Source organism: Emydura macquarii, unplaced genomic scaffold (genome assembly GCF_026122565.2).
Source record: "Emydura macquarii macquarii isolate MOO-44397 ecotype Brisbane River unplaced genomic scaffold, CSIRO-AGI_Emac_v2 contig_499, whole genome shotgun sequence".
NCBI lineage: Eukaryota > Metazoa > Chordata > Testudines > Chelidae > Emydura > Emydura macquarii.
In genome coordinates, this window is record NW_027130636.1 from 270,622 (window position 1) to 292,573 (window position 21,952).

The 21,952-nt window shown below is 41.0% G+C and overlaps 1 protein-coding gene across 4 annotated transcripts; it reads left to right on the forward strand.

Moving 5' to 3' along the window:
- Positions 1-26: 26 nt before the first annotated feature.
- PIGX (phosphatidylinositol glycan anchor biosynthesis class X) lies at positions 27-16,903 on the forward strand. Of its 4 annotated transcripts, none has more exons than XM_067538690.1 (8): positions 27-142; positions 992-1,094; positions 2,508-2,571; positions 3,118-3,259; positions 4,508-4,721; positions 5,626-5,726; positions 15,223-15,406; positions 16,667-16,903. In XM_067538690.1, the coding sequence occupies exons 2-7, from the start codon at positions 1,004-1,006 to the stop codon at positions 15,376-15,378; spliced, it is 768 nt and encodes a 255-aa protein (XP_067394791.1). In that variant the 5' UTR covers positions 27-142; positions 992-1,003; the 3' UTR covers positions 15,379-15,406; positions 16,667-16,903. The 4 variants fall into 4 exon arrangements, with proteins under 4 accessions (XP_067394791.1, XP_067394790.1, XP_067394792.1 ...); XM_067538689.1 differs by lacking the exon at positions 27-142 and adding an exon at positions 183-421; XM_067538691.1 differs by lacking the exon at positions 27-142 and having other exon boundaries at positions 883-1,094; positions 15,223-15,423.
- Positions 16,904-21,952: the final 5,049 nt, after the last annotated feature.

Sequence of the window (21,952 nt, forward strand, 5' to 3'; positions counted from 1 at the left end):
GCTACCAGCAGATTTTGCTACTCGTGGCAGTTTCTGGTATGTACGGGACGCCAGGAGCCCGGCCCCGCCGGAGACTGTCTGCTCCTTCCAATCAGGCAGATGCGGCAGTCGCCTCTGCGGGCGGGGGCCTGTCACTGACTGAGTGAGTGACTGTGCGAGGCGAGTACAGCGCGCGGGCGCGGTGGGTGGGTAGGTGAGCGAGCGGGGAGGGGGCGTCGCTAGGGATGATGCGGTGCGACCTTCCGAGTCCCGGGAGGGGAACCAGCCCCCGCGCCCATCCCAGGCTGCGGTGGGGGCAGGACCCCCCCGCTCCTCAGTGCCTCCTGGCCTCGGCTTGAGCTGCGGGCCTGACGGCAGGGCCCCGCCCGGCTGGCATGGCGGGGGGGCAAACTCAGTCCCCCCAAGCGTCCGCGCTGGCTGTGTACGTACAGAGACCTGAGAGCGGGGGGGGGCCGCCCTCAGCGCACATGGCCCGACACGTCTCTCCCTCCACAGGTCTGCGGTGCATCTACACTGCAGCTGGGAGGGGTAATTCCCACGCTGGGCCGATGCACATGTGCTAGTGCTGATCCAACTAGCACATTAGAATGAGCATGGTGGCTTGGATGATGGCTTTGGCTAGCCATCCGAGTACAGTCCAGAAATACTAAGTACATACTTTGGTGGCTCAGGCTACCCACCTCCATGGTCACACTGCTATTTTTAGAATAACAATCACAGCTAGCAGTCTACCTGGGCCGGTAATACCTCCCTGCTGCAGCATAGATGTACCCATAGACAGGTCTTGATGCTAACACAGATACCAACACAGGGACATTGATACCAGCCCCCAGGGACGGATGAGGACAAAGGATACTGATAGGCTTTGTCACATGGGTAGCATCATTGGTGTACATAATTACTATGATACACAAGGTTTTTGAAATCTAATTCAAATTGAGAATTTGTTGATGAAACATCCCATGTTCACAGGAGCTGTGGTTTTTTGCAGTTGGATTTGGAAATGCAGAGTCAGTGGAAGAAGAGAGTGTTTCCTTGGAAAGGTATTCTTGCCTTTAGAATATCCTGGCTTGTTTGCACAACAGGAAATTTGTGTAAGTTAAACAAATTAAAATATTTAAGCTTTTATGTAGCAAGCTGCCAAATAAACTATCTAAGCAACTGATAATTGAAACTGCTAAGAGGTAATTTGTAAGTTCCTCACATACTATGAAATGAAAAGGGATGTGAAATAATAAGAGTGGGAGAGGTCATTAAGTTTTCTATTGTAGAATGTCCATAAAGTGCTGAGATTGGCACAGTATTACCTGAAACTAATCAAACACTTTATTTCAGGAAAGAATGAACACACATAGGGCCAAGGTAATTGTTGGTGTAAGCAGGTGCAACTCCATTACTATTATTGGAGTTATTCCTGCCAACATTAGCAGCGAATTTGATCTCTAGTCTGATAAGCAATGTGGAAATAGAGAGATGCTTTTTGGTTTTATTACTTAATCAGAGAATGCTCTTTATGTATTGGGCAATATTGAAGGAAAAGGTTAAATTTCTAAGATTATAGCTTTTGAAGGTATCACCTATGGATATGGGAGCTCACAAAACAAACCCATTAGGGATTTGCAGTTTTTTATTTTACATTTGACTAACGCATCCAAAATGCTAAAGTATCTGAAAAGAAAGCAATGCTTTTCAGTTTTTATACATATTCTTTTTTTTTTTTTTTTTTTTTCCTGGAGGTCTGAACATTTCCCATCCTTTTCATTGAAAAGTTTGGTAGGTTTTATGAAACAACATCAGTCAGAACAAATTGTTAGGAATGTTTGAAATGTTAGTATAATCAAAAGCGACGTGTCATATATGCATGCTGCTTTGAATCTTTTTCTGTACTCGCTACAGCAAGTGATTACAGAAATTAAGAGAAGGTTAAATCAATTTAACTTTTCTAAGGTCCAAAAAGTTATGTTATCTTTTTTAGCAAATAAATGTGTTCTGCTCAATTAAAAACTGTCTCAGTGTGAGACCAAGTTACCAAATGTCATTGGATGATTAGAAGTAGTTGGATTTATATAAAAAGAGATATTGTAATTGGTTGGTTACAGCAGTGTATTCGCTGTTCTTTCCACAACTGTTTAGTCTAGGCTTGAAACATCTGGAGTCCCTCTGTGGTAACTTTAAGTCACACAATCTGTGTTTAGTTAGGGCCCAGTCCTACTAACAGTTACACACACGCTTAACTTTAATCACATCTTTCTTTGTAGGTCTGAGTTTTACATCTGAGAGCTGGAGAGCCAAAGAGAACTATTGGGTTCTGTCTATGTCCAGTTACCTAAAATCCCTATTATACTGGCCACTTCTTTACCATGAATGATTCTATAGTCGTTTCTTCCAGGCAGATAGTAAATCCAGAATTTGCTGAAGCTAGTTAAAGTAGCCACTCATCATTGTTAGTCCTAACAATGTAGGCAATGCTATAAACACTGTAAAAGTTTATTTTGTGTTGTTTTCAGATGTACAGGCTACTTGTCCTGATATCACTGTGACTCGACAGCTTCTGAAAGAGGGATTTCACAGGTGAGCGGATGACAGCCATGTACTTGGGCAATGCATCAGTTACTAGTGTGCCACTCAGGGCCCCTGTCCTGCAAATATACATGTACTTAACTCTGTGCATGTGAGTAGCTCCATTGAACTCATGCATAATTGAACAATTGCACTGCACTGTATTCAATGGGATTACTCAGATGAATAAAGTTAAGCATAGATGTAGGTGATGGCAGGATCAGTGTTTGAATATTTAGTGGTCACCAGTCAGTTATATCATGGCACGAACATGAAGCCAACATGAAAATGTATTTGTGACTTTTCAGTAATACTGATACATAAGTGGGGAATTAACAAAAAAGAGAGGTTGGTTGTCACGGATCTGGAAATATTATATAATATTATGTTTCTTAAAAGGGAAAGGACAGACTCTAGCTAGATAAATGTTATTTTCAATATTCACAGAGCAGATTACAAATAGTAGAGAGCCCCATATAATATATGTGCATTTGAGATGATCTATTTACATTTTTGTGCAGTTTAAAATATGTGCTAACATTTTCTTTTCTGTTTAAGAGACCTGCTATCAAAGGTTGAACTTGGTGCAGTGGATGAAGCCATAGGAGGTTGCACTGTGGCAATTAAAGAACACCTCCCAACTGGACTTTACGTGGATCCCTATGAGTTGACAGCTTTGCAACAGCACAACCTAACCGAGGTACGATGTCCAGGTGGTCAGGTTGATTTGTTTGGCGGTGGAAAACATATATAATGATTTGAATATTTGTGAGTAAACATTCAGTGCCTCTAATTTGAAACATTAGTGTGAAGATGAACTTTCATTTGCCATTCCAATGTGACTCTTTCCTCTTATGACAGAGTTCTACTGTGCAGAGGCACAGTTGTGGATGGAAACTAGAATGAAGAGAAAACAGCTCACATTAGATTGACACAACCTTCCAGGAGTTGTTTGGGAAGATGATCATTTCTAAGACTCTAAGGAACTCCCCCGGAAGATGTGGTTATAGTGTAGTTGGAAGTCGTGTAGGTACTTTTATAGGATTCTCTTATTAATTATACAGGTAGTGGATTTTTCAGGCTATTGGGTGTGAATATATTGGATCTCATGAGCAATATAGATTTGTACAGAGTGTGCGGGAGGATGGTGGTGTTATGGTTTATGCTGACACCAGTGACCCGGGGCATGTAGGAAAAGAACCTGGAAACTAAATTTATCCATTTAGATTGGAAAAAGTTTGTGGGGCTTTACTAAAGCATTTCTTCCAAATGCCCCAGGTTCTTCACACAAGACCTGATGGGAAACAAAAAAATTCAGTAAATGCATGAGTAGTAGTTTTTAGAGCACTTTGGGACCTTGGGAATGAAAGTCATTTTTGAGGAAGGATTGTGGTGTGTTTAAGATGCTATACTAAGACTTGGGAGATGTGTATCTGATTCCTTACTCTGTCACAAACAACCTGTGTGACCTCAGACAAGTCCCTTATCTATGTGCCTCAGTTTCTCATCTGTAAAGTGTGAATAATAATCTCTTTAACCCGCCCTTTGCCTGTCTTGTCTATATAGGTTGTAAGGTCTGTGGAAAGGGACTCTTACTATGTGTACATACAGTGCCAAACATAATGGGACCCCAAACTCTGTTGCAGCCTTTAGGCAATGTTGGATACAAATGTAAAAATATAGGCCCAAATGTAGTCCTCATAACTACCGTGATGCCATTGAAGTCAGTAGCGTAACAGTGGTGGGCTCTATATGAACAGAACAGACACCGAGAATGAACATGGCTCATTTATCTTTGTCACCTGAGGAAGAAGGTTTCTAGTCTGGGAATTAAATTCTTGCCAGGTTGACTGTTTTAGTCGTTTCAATCCTCTACTGCCATATATAACAATATCATTGTGTTTTTCATGACATTCATCTGTATTGATTGTGTCTGTGTTTTCCACAGGCTCTGTTGATTCCAGATACTGTTGATGTGGAATCTCCTGAGTACTTAGCCACAGAACTTGCCATTCTTGTTTACATGAAACCTGACCCTCAGTGTGCTCACTGTTTTAGAGCCACATTGCCAGTGCACTGCCGGTATCACCGGCCAACAGAGGATGATGGGGAAGCACTTGCTGTTCTGAAGAGTCCAGACATTTTGATCCATTGCCATAAAAGTGAGAACTACTCATAACTCCTACTTCTTTGCATGTAAGAGGGAGGGATTAAAGAAATAACAATGTACCATACAGAGTGGGAAATCCAGACTTCAGGGAAAAATGCTGGTGGAGAGATGTATTTGGATAGTCATTTAAAAATGGGGAGAATAGTGACTGCAAAAGAAAGACCAATAATTCTTTTTTACATCTGTTTGGATCAATGCTACTTTATCCTGATAAATGGCTAATTTAGGTGTAGTTCATAAACTTCTTGGAAATCCCATTTATCCCCTAAAAATCATTTATCCTCTAAATAATCCCTCCTAACCCGAGGAGAGGGGCATGGTATCCCCTAATATGCATCTTTAGGCTGGGAGTGTTGATAGTTGACCTGTTCCCTGGAATCCTTGTAGAATCTAGACTGATGAAGAGCTGTTTGGCCCACTTGTTTCCACAGCATTCCACCTTGCAACTGATGCCATTCATGGCTTAGCCTATACAAAGGAAAGCTGAAGTGTATCAATCAAAAGTCTTCTGGTGCTTTCCAGCCCTCACAATGTTTAAATAGGAAAATCTCTGTAGAGACTCTTGACTTTTTGAGGGATGGAATGATAGGAGCCTTTATTTTAAAAAAATAAAATCCAATATCTGCTAATAATGAATAATTTAAAATCGTATAAACAATCAAGTTCCCACTCCTGCTACAAATGAGTTTCTTTTTAAGAGACCCTCCCTAGCACACCACCAAACGAGATATACGCACATTCTGCCAATGTTGATGTTATTTCACCCCTTGGCTTTTAGTGAGTAGAGACTGCTAAGCTGCATGATGGAGAGATATCCCATTTGAAAGGATTTTGCATTGCATATACTGCCTCATCCCAGTCTAATTCTTGATGTTACATATTTCTGCCTTTTCTAGGTTTCCCATCAATTGAGTGTTGGAAGCATTCTGAGGTGGAAGCACCATGTTCAGTGAGAAACGAGCGTACCTGTCATTGGAACAGTGTGAAGTACAAACTTGTAAGTTCCTATTTCAGACTGTAAGGGACCTCCTGGATCACTGAATCTAGTCCCTTGCTATCGCAGACAATCATGTCATGTAATCTCATTCATAGACTTGTCAAACTCCATTTTAAAACTATTTAGGTTGTTAGCCCCCATCATTCCTATTGGGAGACTGTTCCAGAACATCGCTCCTCTGATGGTCAGAAGCCACCTAATTTCCAGCCTAAATTTCTTCCTGGTCACTTTATTCCAGTTTACTCTTGTGCCAACATTGTCCTTTTCTTTTAATAGCTCTTCTGCCTCCCTGGTGTTTACCCACCTGCTGTATTGATAGAGAGCAGTCATATTCCCTCTCAGCCTTTGTTTTGTTCAGCTAAACAAACCAAGCATTTTTAGTTTCCTCTTGTAAAATAGGCTGTACATTCCCCTGATCATCTCAGCACCTGTTCAAGTTTGAATCCATCTTTCTTGAACATGGGTGACCAGAACTATACACAGTATTCCTGATGAAGTCTGACCAGTATCTTGTACAATGGCATTAATACTTCCCTAGGTCTACTTGAAATATCTTGCCTGATACATCCTGGGATTGCATTTGCTTTTTTTTATGGCCACATCCCATTGGTGGCTCATAGTCACTCTGTGGTCTACTAATGCACCCAAGTCTTTCTCTTCCTCTGTTTTCAACTGATGAGCCCCCAGCTTAAATGAGACATAGTTATTTGATTATTCTTTAATTATATCTGCCCACAACTACTCTGAACAATGTCTAGCATATTCTGGTGCCAGGGAACAGTGGGGGGTGGGAAAAGTGGTGGAACTCCACTCATGCTTTATTTGTCATGACTCCTTCCTATGGAAAATTCCTCTCTGCATCCATTCCCTCTGCTTTGGTGTCTATTATAGAATCATAGAAATGTAGGACTGATCTAGACCATCCCTAACAGTCCTGTTCTTAAAAACCTCCAATAATGGGGATTCCACAGCCTCCCTAGGTAACTTGTGTCAGTGCTTGACTACCTTGACAGTTAGGAAATTTTTTTCTAATGTATAACCTAAATCTCCCTTGCGGCAATTTAAGCCCATTACTCCTTGTCCTGTCCTCAGTGATTAAGGAGAACAATTATTTATCACCCTCCTCTTTATAACAACCTTTTACGTACTTGATAACTATTACCGTGTCTCACCTTAGTCTTCTGTTCTCCATGCTAAACTCAACCAGTTTTTTCAATCTGGCCTCGTAGGTCATGTTTTCTAGGCCTTGAATCATTTGTGGTGCTCTCCTCTGGACTTCCTCCAGTTTGTCCACATCTTTCCTGAAGTGGAGTGCCCAGAACTGGATGCACTACTCCAGTTTTGAGGCCTTATGAGTGCTGAGCAGAGTGGAAGAATTACTTCTCATGTTTTGCTTACAACACTCCTGCTAATACGTCCTAGAATGGTGTTAGCTTTTTTTCAGCAGTATTACATTGTTGACTCCAGTTTAGTTTGTGATCCACTATAGCCCCCAGACCTTTTCTGCACCATTCCTCCCTAGGCAGTCATTTCCCATTTTGTATTTGTGTAATTGATTATTTCTTCCTAAGTGTAGTACTTTGCATTTGTCTTTACTGAATTTCATCCTATTTATTTCTGACCATTTCTTGTTTGTCAAGGCCATTTTGAAATCTAATCCTGTCCTCCAAAGCACTTGCAACTCCCTCCAGCTTGATATCATCCATCAGCTTTATAAGTATACTTCTGTGCTGTTATCCAAAGAACTTATTAAGATACTGAAAAGAAAGGACCCAGGACAGATCTCTGCAGATTTCCCACTTTATATGTCCTTCCAGCTTGAGTGTGAACCATTGATAACTATTCTGAGTAAGGTTTTCCAACCAGTTGTGCACCCACCTTATAGTAGGTTCATCTAGGTTATATTTCTCTAATTTGTTTACGAGAAGGTCATACAAGATAGTATCTAAAGTCTTAATAAAGCTGAGATATATCCTATGTGTTGCTTCCTCCCATCCACAAGGTTTGTTTCCCTGACAAAGAAGGATATTAGGTTTGTTTGACATGACATGATATGAAGGTATCAGAAGGAGGCCTCATTGATCAGAAGGCATGGAATGCATTGTCCTAGGGATGGGGGTTCCATGACCACCGCTCTCAAGAGGAAGAGACGGGTGGTGGTGGTGGAGGACTCCCTCCTAAGGAGGATGGAATCATCCATCTGCCTTCCGGACCAGGAAACTCGCCAAGTGTGCTGCTTGCCTGGAGCTAGAATTCAAGATGTAATGAAGAGTCTGCCGAGACTTATCAAGCCCTCAGACTGCTACCCCTTCCTACTTCTCCACGTGGGCACCAATGATACTGCCAAGAACGACCTTGAGCGGATCACTGCAGACTACATGTCTCTGGGAAGAAGAATAAAGGACTTTGAGGCACAAATGGTGTTCTCGTCCATTCTCACTATTGAAGGAAAAGGCCCAGGTAGGGACCATTGAATTGCAGAAGTAAATGTGTGATTACGCAGGTGGTGTTGGAGAGAGGGCTTTGGATTTTTCGACCATGGGATGTTGTTCCAGGAAGAAGGATTGCTAGGAATAGATGGGATCCACCTAAAGAAGAAAGGGAAGAGCCTCTTCGCAGGCAGGCTGGCTAACCTGAGGAGGGCTTTAAACTCGGCTTGCTGGGGGACGGGGACCTAAGCCCAGAGGTAAGTGGGGAAGTGGGACACCAGGAGAAAGTGCAAGGAGGAAGGGGCAACATGGGAGGCCTCCTGATGCACACTGAGAAAGTAGTGCAATCAGCTGGTTATCTCTAGGTGCTTGAACACCAACTCAAGAAGCCTGGGAAACAGTCCTGGCTCAGTCAAGGAACTATGATATAATTGGAATAATGAAACTTGGTAGGGTAACTCACAACTGGAGCACTGTCATGGATGGATATAAATGGTTCAGGAAGAACAAGCAGAGGAAAAAAGGTGGAGGAGTTGCACTGTATGTAACAGAGCAGTATGACTGCTTAGAGCTCCAATATGAAACTGGAGAAAAGCCTGTTGAGAGTCTGTGGGTTAAGTTTAGAGGTGAGAGCAACAACGGTGGATTTCATGGTGGGCATCTATTATAGACCACCAGACTAGGAGGATGAGGTAGATGAGGCTTTCTTCAGACAACTAGTGAAAGTTTCCGGATCACAGGATCTGGTTCTCATGGGGGACTTCAATCACCCTGACATCTGCTGGGAGAGCAATACAGCAGAGCACAAACAATCCAGGAAGTTTTTGGAAAGTGTTGCAGACAACTTCCTGGTGCAAGTGCTGGAGCAACCAACTAGGGGCTGTGCTCCTATTGACCTGCTGCTCACAAACAGGGAAGAATTGGTAGGGGAAGTAGAAGTGGGTGGTAACCTGGGCAACAGTGACCATGAAATGGTTGAGTTCAGGATCCTGACAAAAGGAAGAAAAGAGAGCAGCAGGATGCGGACCATGGGATTCAGAAAAGCAGACTTTGACTCCCTCAGCGTGCTGATGGGCAGGATCCCCTGGGAGGCTTAATATTAGGGGGAAAGGAGTCCAAGAGAGCTGGCTGTATTTTAAAGAAACCTCACTGAGGGCGCAGGAACAAACCATCCCAGTGTGCAAAAAGAATAGCAAATATGGCAGCCGATGGGTTTGACGTAAAGAAATCTTTGGTGAGCTTAAACACACAAAAGAAGCTTACAAGAAGTGGAAGCTTGGTCAGATGACTAGGGAGGATTATAAAAATACTGCTCAAACATGCAGGAATGAAATCAGGAAGGCCAAAGCACAACTGGAGTTGCAGCTAGCAAAGGATGTGAAGGGGAACAAGAAGGGTTTTTATAGGTATGTTAGCAACAAGAAGGTGGTCAGGGAACATGTGGGCCTCTTACTGAATGGGGGACACAACCTAGTGACAGAGGATGTGGAGAAAGCTGAGGTACTCGATGCTTTTTTTGCCTCTGTCTTCACAGACAAGGTCAGCTCCCAGACTACTGCACTAGGCAGCACAGAATGGGGAGGAGGTGAGCAGCCCTCAGTGGTGAAATAACAGGTTCAGGACTATTTAGAAAGGCTGGACATGCACAAGTCCATTGGGCTGGATGCAATGCATCCGAGAGTACTGAGGGAGTTGGCTAATGTGATTGCAGAGCTATTGGCCATTATCTTTGAAAACTCGTGTTGATTGTGGGAGGTCCTGGATGTTTGGAAAAAAGGCAAATATAGTGCCCATCTTCAAAAAGGGAAGAAGGAGGATCTGAAGAAATACAGACCAGTCATCCTCACCTCAATCCCTGGAAAAATCATGGAGCAGGTTCTCAAGGAATCCATTTTGAGGCACTTGGAAAAGAGGAAGGTGATCAGGAAAAGTCAACATGGATTCACCAAGGTCAAGTCATGTCTGACCAACCTGATTGTCTTCTATGATGAGATGGCTGACTCTGTGGATGTGGGGAAAGCAGTGGACGTGATATACCTTGACTTTAGCAAAGCTTTTGATACAGTCTCCCACAGTATTCTTATAGGCAAGTTCAAGAAGTATGGGTTGGATGAATGGACTCTAAGATGGATAGAAAGCGGCTAGATCATCAAACTCAATGGGTAGTAATCAATGGCTCGATGTCTAGTTGGCAGCCGGTAACAAGCAGAGTGCCCCAAGGGTCGATGCTGGGGCCAGTTTTGTTCAACATCTTCATTAATGATCTGGAGGATGGGGTAGATTGTACCCTCAGCAAGTTTGCAGATGACACTAATATGGGCGGAGTAGTAGATATGCTGGAGGGTAGGGATAGGATACAGAGTGACCTAGACAAATTAGAGGATTGGGCCACAAGAAATCTGATGACATTCAACAAGGACAAGTGCAGAATCCTGCACTTAGGTTGGAAGAATCCCATGCACTGCTACAGACTGGCTAGGCAGCAGGTCTGCAGAAAAAGGACCTGGGGGTTACAGTGGATAAGAAGCTAGATATGAGTGAGCAGTGTGCCCTTGTTGCCAAGAAGGCTAATGGCATATCGAGCTGCATTAGTAGGAGCATTGCCAGCAGATTGAGGGAAGTGATTATTCCCCTCTATTCAGCTCAGGTGAGGCTTCATTTGGAGTATTGTGTCCAGTTTTGGGCACCCCACTGCAGAAAGGATGTGGACTAATTGGAAAGAATCCAGTGGAGGGCAACAAAAATGATTAGGGGGTTGGAGCACATGACTTATGAGGAGAGGCTGAGGGAACTAGGCTTGTTTAGCCTGCAGAAGAGAAGAGTGAGGGGGGATTTGATAGCAGCTTTTAACTACCTGAAAGGGGGTTCCAGGATGGAACTAGGCAGTTTTCAGTGGTGGTAGATGGCAGAACTAGAAGCAATGGTCTCAAGTTGCAGTGGGGGAGGTCTAGGTTGGATATTAGGAAAACCTTTTTCACTAGGAGGGTGGTGAAACACTGGAATGGGTTACCTAAGGAGGGGGTGGAATCTCCATCCTTCGCGGTTTTTAAGGTGCGGCTTGTTGAAGCCCTGGCTGGGATGATTTAGTTGGGGTTGTTCCTACTTTGAGCATGGGATTGGACTAGATGACCTCCTGAGGTCCCTTCCAACCCTAATCTTCTATGATTTGTTCTTAACAAATCTGTGTTGACTGTTACTTATCACCTTATTTTCTTGTAGGTGCTTACCAAATGATTTTTTGATGATTTGCTCCATTATCTTTCCGGGTACTGAAGTTAATATAACTGGTCTATAATTCCCTGGGTTTTTCCGCTTTTAATAGACAGGTGGTAGTGTTATTCAAATAACAAATATCACAGGGTCTTTTTCAGATGATAAGGCAACAAGCCACGTTTATTGTGAATACAGAAATTTGGTAAATAGTATCAATAAAAAAAGTATCAGCACTGTAACAACATCAATATTGTTCTTTACTTAGTGAAATAGTATCAATAATATAAATACTAGGAAAACAGTATCAACATTGTATCGATACTACAATTACAGAGATTATTTTTAATAAAATATACTTCGATAAAATGGTCAGTGGAGTGGTTTTACAAACAATCTTAAAACAAATAGAATTATAGAAAGTAAAGACAGACTTGAATTATTATGCTGTAAATGGATATTTAAAAAAGGCTGAAGTGAACATTTAAAAGAGTAGAACAGTAAGAGTCAGTTGAGATTTTAACTTTTGATTAACATTACAGTGTGTCAGGCTGAAGTGCCTCTTGGTAGGAAGAGGGGAGGGAGTGTTTGTGGCTCTGTTCTTTCATGAAAACAGGATTGGGCCAACATTATATTTGTCCTTTTCCAGTCCTCTGGGATCTCTCCTGTTTTTTTCCATGAGTTCTCAAAGATTGCTAATGGCTCAGCGATCTCTTCAGCCAGTTCGTTAAGTATTCTAGGATGTATTTCATCATGACCTGCCGACTTTAAGATACCTAAGAATTACTTAGACAAGTTAACTTGTTCTTTTGCTATTTGAACCTCAGATCCTAACCCATTTACACTGACGTTCATAATGTTCATTGTCCAATAACTGCTAACTTTTTTGATGAAAACTGAAATAAAAAAGACATTTAACACATCTGCCATTGCTGCGTTTTGTTGTTGTCTTTCCTCATTGAGTAATGGGCTTACCGTATCCTTGGTCTTTCTCTTGCTTCTGATGTATTTGTAAAATGTTTTCTTGCTACCATTTATATCTGTAGCTAGTTTAATCTCATTTTGTGCCTTGACCTTTCTACTTTTCTCCCTACCTGTGTTGTTTTTTAATATATATCCATAATAATTTGACCACTTTTGCTCCCTTTATATCCTTATGCTGGTGGCTCACTCTGTGCTGTCCTTTCCCTTGATGACTGGTGCTCTCTCTGGCCCCTTCCCCCTCCTGTAGTGGTTTACCTGGAGCCCTGAGGTGTAACTGATGTTGTGTGTCAGTATGCATAACTGGGCTTGGCAGAATTCTATTTTTGTTTTTTATAATTTTGATGGATAACATTGTGACCCGTCCGTGCCTAGGGTAGCCACCTGAAAATGCCAAGGTCAGGACAGGCTGTAAAAGGAGAGCAGATTCTCCCAACACTGGTGGGTGACACTGAAGTCAGACTTCCCAACCAGCCACAAACTATGCTTCTGAATCCCCACACTGGTTATCAAGAAGCCAAAATAAAATATACACAGCCCCCTTTACTGCATTTCAGTCTCTGGCTCCCAATCAGCCACTAGGTCCAGTAAAAAGATCAGTTATTTAAAACTCTATGCTCTTTACCAAAAAGGTTTCTCCTGACCGCAAAGGGTCAGCCACAGTACCAGATCAATATAAGTTTAGATCTTACCCAAAATACCACGCTGCCAGCCAATCCTTTAGTAACTAAAACTAAAGGTTGATTATAAAAAGAAAGAAACAAAATATAAGGGAAGTGTTAAAGGATTAAAGCAATCAGACACATACAATTGTTTTGAAAGTCCATATATATCAGGCTTCTAATAGAATTGTGGAGTTTGCAGGCTTGTATACTCCCTCTGGTATACATCCAGTACCTGAATGGGTCTCAGTCCTTTGTTTCACAGCTTAAGTTCAGTTCAGTTCAGTTGTAGGTGAGTTGATCCAGAGGTAGGCTGAAGACTGACTGAAGACAAAATGGATGTCGTGCAGCTGCCTTTTATGTCCTTTGGCCTTTGCCATGCAGCTTGTGGAAATTTACAGGAATAAGATGGAGTCCAGGATCACATGAGTGACTGGTGACTCATCAGATATATCCCTGGCTTCTCCCCCTGGCCCATCATACCTGTGAGTTTCCTTAATGGGCCATTAAGCAGGCGCTTGTACTGCAGCCATCCTGTCTGGAGTGTCGCCCAGACACATCACAATTTGAAATGATATATCAACCATATCCATAACTTCCATTACACACATAACACATGAACATAAACATTATCATCTTACTTAGCATGTTACAGCCTTTCTAATGGTACCTGACAAAGCATATCTCATATGAATTATTATGATTTTGGCATACTGATGTTAAGCAACATAATAAATGCCCCCCCACCACCCACATATCCAGCCAGCGTGACAAACATAGATGTTTGATTTTAAGCAGTTTTTTTCCATTTTTACCTATTTAAATTTTCACAGTTGTAGGAAATGATCAGGGTCAGACAATAATTATTTAATGATAGTAGAAGTTGAGATTCAGTAAGTTAACCCTCTATAACCATTAAAACAAATTGTCAACATCACATGCCAGAATATAAAAAGTATATATCTTTACTCTAATAAGTTCTTAAGCAGCATTTTTCTTACTTTACTTATCTGTCAATTTTGATTATCATTGATGGAAATATTTTTCATCCATTTGTGTGTGTGTACAATGAAATAGTCGCTTACCAACATTTAATGATAAAATATAATCCTTCCAAGCCTATGCATGAAGATTTTGCTCCTGTTTGAAGGAAAGAAAAGGAGGAAAGTGAATGTTCTTGGGTTTATACATTTTTTATTGGATGATTGCAGAGAAAAGTTTAAAGAATGATATAGGGAAAGGCCTTTCCTGCCAATCCTGTCATCTAGATGCTAACCTATGGATTATATCTCTGATGATGTTTTCTTTTTTGTTTAGACTGGTTCTGGATGCAAGTCCTTGATATGAGTCAGCACTTGGCTTTGAAACTCAACAGTCCTGCAGAGATTCTGAAATAAGAGTGATCTGGCCCTGTAATTTGAGCAACTCTGCATCTAGGAAATGTTTTGAGGCATAGAATACTAAAGGTGACCTGCAAAGGATTTAAAAGTGGTGGTGGTTGTGGCCCTTTTTGCTTCATTATGTATAAAGAAGTCCTGGAAACTTTTGGATTGTTAGTTTTTCTTTTGTTTTAAAAAAAGTCCTCCCCCACCTTTTTTTTTCCTATGGAAATATCAGGAATATCATGTCTGGAGGACTTCTTGTTTACAGTTCTTGACAAAAATCTTTCAGGACTTCATGAATTATAAGGAGCAAAAAAGAATGCAAGGCCTTTTTTTTGTCTTTGCAGGTCACTGTTCCGTGAGAGTTATTTCTCCAGGTATTCATTCCATGCGCTTATTCCTCCAGTACTACAGTGTGCAGGAATTGCATGATGTCCCTAATGTCAAGGCTAATATAAGAACAAAGCTGTAGAGCAAATAAATGCATAGCATAGTGCCGTAGGTACTGTGTGTCATATAAATGCCCCAGAAGTACAAGAAGAAGCCAGCTCTCAAGATGGGCAGACAGACTAAATGGAAACTTCTCTCTCCCAGCTTTGACGATTGAATTCTAATACTGTATGAAAGGCTAAATCTTGTAAATGAATGGAGAGAGCCTGAGCAACTAGAGTGGTTAAATGATGTTGAGGGCTGTTCTCTAACATTAAACAGACTGTAATGTGAAGCTTGCTTAATTAATATACCTAAAGAAGAAACAAAAGCCATTGACTATGGAATAATAGCTCAGGAGTATGTTTTTAGTCCTATTTAACATTCAGTTCTCTCTTCATAGGTAAATAATGAAGTGATACTGCAGGTTCCAGCGGGGCTCAAACAACATGGTCCCTTGGTATGTGTGGTGACTCTTCTTACCACAGTTCTGTGCTCCAGTCTTGTTCTTGCAGCTGTATGCAAACATGGACACTTCTCCTTGGTGCACTGCTCATAATGAAATTTAACAAGACTTCATAGCTGGAGTGAGTACAAAACGATAGTGAGTTCCATGCTTTGCTTTTCACTGAATGCAAACTTAGTCTGTTCCATTTAGGGGTTTCATAAATGAAATGCAGTTTATCATCTATCACCTGTATTATGGTAATGCCTAGAGGACCCATCTGAGATCGTGGCCCTCTTGTGCCAGGCACTGTACAAATGCCTAGTAAGAGACCTTCCCCGCACTGAAGAAAGTGCTTTCTAAATAGACAAAGCCAACAAAGGAAGGGAAGGGGAACAAAGACGCAGAGAGATGAGGTGACTTGCCTAAGGTCATGCAGCAGTTCACTGGCAGAGCTGGGACTAGAACTCAGGTCTCCTGACTCCTAATCTGGTGTGCCCTGAATGCTGGACCACAGTGCCTCCCATTACATATTCTTCTTCCAAGATTTTAAACAAACTGTCTTGATAGATTGGTTATTATCAGAGAAACAAGTTCCCTACTCGTTAAACTCTTGAATTTTAAGATGTTACATAATCCAGCTCTGTTGTATTTAAATTTGTTTTGTGAGACTGTACATTTACCTGGAACAGGAAAATATTTCCAAGCAATGGAAAGACAAAATGTTCCCTGGTTTATTAACATTGATCTGGCAGGAAGCAGCTAGATTTGTGATTTTAAAGAGGCCTTAAGAATTTGGAAGAAACTTCCAGGTGTTTACTGAATAAATCAGAGGCTGGACTAATAACTCTGATTTTCAGAGGATAATAGAGCCTGTGAAATAATAGTCTCATCCAAACAGGAATTATTTTGAGGAAGTTCTATGGCATGTGTTATGCAGGAGGTCAGATTAGATGATTATAGTGGTCCCTTCTGGCCTTGGAATCTATGAATCAATGAAATGATAAATTGGAATAGAATACTTGGAAGACTGAAGGTAATCATCAGAGCTATTAAGAACTACAAGGAAACAGAGAGAGGAAATTGCTTCATTAATGGAAAAACTGAGCTACCCAAAGATTTTTTTTTTTAATTCTAAATCTATCTTGTGTTTCTGTTTGTCAGTAGAGGTCAGTATGAGCTTAAGATAACACATAAGGCAGGTTTGTGGGAAAGACTTCTATTTCTCATATATCCAGAGGATAGTAAATGTAGGTGATTCTGTTTATGAAACTACACATGCAATAAAAAGCAAAAGTCCTGGCTTTCTAATTCCATTCATATATGCTTCTTCTGTGACCTGTAGTTGCTCAGCCTAGACCTTCCTTCATCAGTAGAATTAGCCTTTTCTCTTCCTCCACAGCTATAGCTTCTGGAATTCCTGGGCATCTTTCCGCATGTCTTCTGAAATTCAATAGAGAGCTGGCTCCTTTTGTGACTACTTCTACTGTAGGTTGGAAAGTGATCTGACACTGGTCTCTTGTTCTCCCTTGACAAAGTGCTGAATGATGATGGCTGCACCAGTATTTCATCCACTACCTCAGTTTGTGACTCCTCTGCATCTGTTTGGGGAAAGGGAGACATTAAAAAAAAACAAAAAAACCCACAATTGCGCATAGACTTTATTTGTTACTTATTTAACCACATCTGAGCAGCTGTGCCCTGATGAGATCAGCTGTGAGCGTCTATTGTTTAACTTGTCCTTGGATTGTTTTTTTGTTTTAACTTCTAAATTTGAGTTTGTTTTTGTGCCGTCTTTTATGTCCAGACACATGCTTTATACTGCAGGCTGACTCTTGGAACCATGCCATCACAAATGGCCACCCACCTCTGTCAGGTAGTCCTCTTTTGATGTTCCTTCCCTTGTTCAAGATTATATTAACATCCAAGACATTTGGATAAAGCCCAGTGTGAATTGTTTAAGGTGATTAGCTCACCTGATATTATTACCTACTGAAAGAAAACAGAATTTCCATGGAACAAATGAATACTGCTAATGGTAAAATTTAACGAGTGAGTGGCTTAGAAATTTGCAGAGGTCACCATAAGAATGGAATACAAAGTCCACAGTGGTAAATTGGAATAGGAGAAATGGTCTGTATCTGTATGAATAGCATAGAGCCAAGCATACTGTTGTTCATAATCAAATAATCTACTTTAAAAATGAGCTCTGATCATGCCTAGTAGTGAGGATAGTGTCAGTGCACTGATTAGTTTTGTTTGTGCCTGGTCAATGTAGTGCAAATGTAGAACAGGGTAGGATAAATTGCTTAGCATTTTATTTATCTTCACTAACGTTTGTGTTAATTATTTCAACAAGTTAATCTGAGAGAGAGATAATCTTCTGCTATCACTGATGGACACTTCTGCTCTGATAAATTGCAATGATGGTGTCTATTCCTGAATTTCTGGTAGAGAGGAATTTTGTTGCAGAGGGACTAGCAGGCTTAATCTTTAGAAGCTTTAACTAAGTTTACTGGCCAGGACAACACTAATAATGGTGACATTCGGACTCCAAGTGAAATGCTTCCTTATTTTCCCTTTGTAGACACACTATTGTTCCTACCCATTGTTGCTAAATGCAGTGTCTGCCTACATAAAGGTCTGATGTGTGCCAATCACTGTACTATCTAGGCCCCAGTCATATCTTGGGCTCAGTCGTGAGTATGGAGGGGCAGTCCAAAGATATAGGATCTTTCTTTGAATCTATATTTATATCTTCGTCTCACAATGCAGGCTTTTCTTTTGATTACAGATAGTGAGGAATGCACTCAGAGTCCTTGACCTCAAATATCACACACAATGATCACTTGCTTTGAAAGTAGCATTTTATGTTAAAGTTCTTCATGAGTATTTCACAAGATTTCTTTGATGGGTAATTTAGTTACAGGGTTATACACAAATGTAAATGTTTGCTGCTACATTATAACAGGAATAGATAAGCAAGAACAACACAAGTAAGGACCCATTAGATTTCGTGAATTTTCAACATCTGAATACATATTTATACATTCAACAATTACTTTCATCTATCCTAATAGCAAGTAAATTGGCCTGAATGCACTCTTACATCTACCAATTGCTTTTGAGCTATTCTGACACACAAGCAAACTGACCTGTGGCCCTGATCTGACCTCTCCCCCTCGCCCAAAAAATGTATTGGTTTTTTTAATCTCCTTTTTCTGAAGCATTAGAGATGGCCACTGCTGGCAATGGGCCACTAGACAGGATGGGCTGGTGCTCTGAGGTGGTACCCAGCATTCTCTTTCTCAAGTGCTTGGCTGACTGGTTCTTGCTCACATGCTCAGATTCCTACAGATCATCATATGTAGGGTTGCGAAGGAATTTTTCCCCAGGTCAGATTGGCAGTGACCCTGGTGTTTTGTTTTGTTTTAAAATGTGCCTTCCTCTGCAACTTGGATGCAGGTCGTTTGCCAGACTCATCGGGGTCTCTCTCTCTCTTAATCATTTCTCTACCATTGCAGGAGCCTTGGGCACTGGTGCACCTCATCCCTCCTATTTTCTGTTTGTGGCACATAATTGTTTAGTCTCCTGTAGACTGCAATACTTCGGTCTTGTTGGTGCAGTCAGTGGTGTTGGTAGCTGTGATATACAGGAGATAAGACTAAATGAAAGGAAATTAAACCTAATAGTAAAAGATTCTTTAGCTGTATAAATAAAAAAACAAGTAAAGTGGGGTCACTAAGCACTGAGGATGGGGTGGAGTTTAAAGATGATATAGGCGTGGCCCAACACATAAACAAATACTTTGCCTCAGTTTATAAGAAGAGTAATGAGGAGCTTGGGGACATGGCTAATAAGAACGAGGATATGGAAATTGAAATGATCACATCTGAGGTGAAAATCAAACTCAAACAACTTAATAAGACCAAACCGGCAGGGGGCCAGATAATCTCCATCCAAGAATATTAGAGGAAGTGGCGAATGAAATTGCAAGGCTAATTGGAAGGATTTTTAATAAATTTGTAAACCTGGGGATTGTACCCCGTGACTGGAGAATTGCCAATATAGCACCTGTATTTAAGAAAGAAAAAGTGATGCGGGAGACTACAAGCCTGACTTCAATTGTATGCAAGGTCTTAGAACAAATTTTGAAAGAGAAAGTAATTAAGGACATAGAGGTAAACAGTAATTGGTTTTACATGGTTTTACAAAAAGGTAGATTGTGCCAGACCAACCTGATCTTTTTTTGTTGTTGTTGTTGAGAAGATAACCAATTTTCTAAACAAAGGAAATGCAGTAGATCTAATCTGCCTGGATTTGGGTAAGGCATTTCATACAGTTCCACTTGGGAAATTATTAGTTAAATTGGAGAGGATGGGGATTAATGTGAGAATCAGAAACTTGGTAAAGAACTGGTTAAAGGGGAAACTACAGCGGATTATATTGCAAGGTGAACTGTCAGGTTGGAGGGAGGTTACTAGTGGAGTTCCTCAGTGATCGGTCTTGGGACCAATCTTTTTTTGACATTTTCATTAATGACCTTGGCATAAAAGTGGGAGTATGCTAATAAAATGTGCGGATTAAATACAGTTGGGAGGGATTGCCAATACAGAGGAGGACTGGAATGTCGTACAAGAAGCGTTGGATGACCTTGAAAACTGGAGTAATAGAAATGGGATGAAATTTAATGGTATAAAGTCATGTGCTTAGGGAGTAACAACAAGAATTATTGCTATAAACTACGGACGTATCAGTTGGAAGTGACGGAGGAGAAAGACCTGGATGTATTGGTTGATCAAAGGATGACTGAGCCACCAATGTTATGCATTTTAGGACTGCATTAGCTTTTTTCACAGCCGCATCAGGAAAGGTATTTCCAGTAGAGCTAGGGAAGTGTTGTTAGCATTATATAAAGCACTGGTGAGACCTTATCTGGAATACTGTGTGTAGTTCTGATCATCTATGTTTAAGTAAGATGAATTCAAACTAGAATAGGTACAGAGAATAGCTACTGGGATGATCAGAGGAATGGAGAACCTACCTTACAAGAGGAGACTTAAGGGGCTTGGCTTGTGTAACTTAACTAAAAGAAAGCAGAGAGGAGATAGGATTGCTTTCTGTAAACACCAGGGAGGGAGAAGAGTTATTTAAGTTAAGCACCAAACTTGGCACAAGCACAAATGGATATAAACTGTTCATCAATAAAGTTAAGCTAGAAGTTAGACAAAGGTTTCCAACTACCAGAGGAGTGAAGTTCTGGAACAGACTTCGAAGGGGAATAGTGGGGCCAAAAACTAACTTGTTTCAAGACTGAGTTTGGTAAGTTTATTGACAGGATGGTATGATGAGAGTGCCTATTATGGTGTATGGCCTATTTGTGACTTCTTTTAGCAAATATCTCCAATGGCCAGAGATAGAATACTAGATGGGGAGGGCTCTGAATTAGTACAGAGAACTCTTTCCCAGGTGTCTGGCTGGTGAGACTCACCTACATGGCCAGGGTCTAACTGATTGTCATATGTGGGGTCAGCAATGAATTTTCCCACAGGTCAGATTGGCAGAGCCCCTGGGATTATTCTACCTTCCTCTGTAGCATGTCACTTGCTGATTTGAACTAGTGTAAATGGTTGATTCTGTGTAACTTGAAGTCTTTAAATCATGATTTGAGGACTTCAGTAACTCAGCCAGTGGTTATGGGTCTATTACAGGAGTGGGTGTGTGAGGATCTGCAGTCTGGGATGTGCAGGTGGTCTGACTAGATCAGTGGCTCTCAATTTTCAATACTATATCCCTTTCAGGAGTCTGATTTGTCTTGCATGCCCCCAAGTTTCACCTCATTTAAAACTTTTTGCTTACAAAATCAGACATAAAATACAAAAGTGTCTCAGCACACTATTACTGAAAAATTGTGTACTTTCTCATTTTTATCATATAATTATACAAGAAATCAATTGGGATATAAATATTGTACTTACATTTCAGTGTATAATATATAGAGCGGTATAAACCAATCATATGTAATTTCAGTTTGTACTGACTTCACTTAGTACTTTGCATGTAGCCTGTTGTAAAACTAGGCAACTATCTAGATGAGTTGATGTACCCCCTGGAAGATCTCTGCATACCCCTGGACTAGATGAGCATGATGGTCCTTTATGGCCTTAAACTCTGACTCAATTTTGCTTTTAAAAAACTGGGAAGAGAATAAGCTGTATGAGGCTGAGGGGATCTGAAGGTGAAGAAGAATCAACTAGGGTTGGAGGCACAAAACTCAAGTGGAGAGAAGTGAAATCATTTTAAAGATGAAGAAAGCACATCTGAAGGAAATATGAACAAAATTTAGGAGGCTGCTTACAGAATTTTCTCGAAATGTGCTGAACAGGGCAGGAGTGAAAGGTAGCAAACATGGCTGGAGGGGAAGTAAAGGGAATTAGAGGGACAGACAAAGCAGCATAAAAGGGAAGACAAGAGTAGAGAGTAATAAGGAAGATAAGAGTAGAGAAGCTGAGACTATGGCCTCATAGAATCATAGAAGATTAGGGATGGAAGGGACCTCAGGAGGTCATCTACTCCAATGCCCTGCTCAACGCAGGAACAACTCATCTACAGAGGGGAAATTGACTGGCTTACTTATGACAGAATAAACTCTTCTGTAAAATTATTTCAAAATAACTCCCCATGTGGA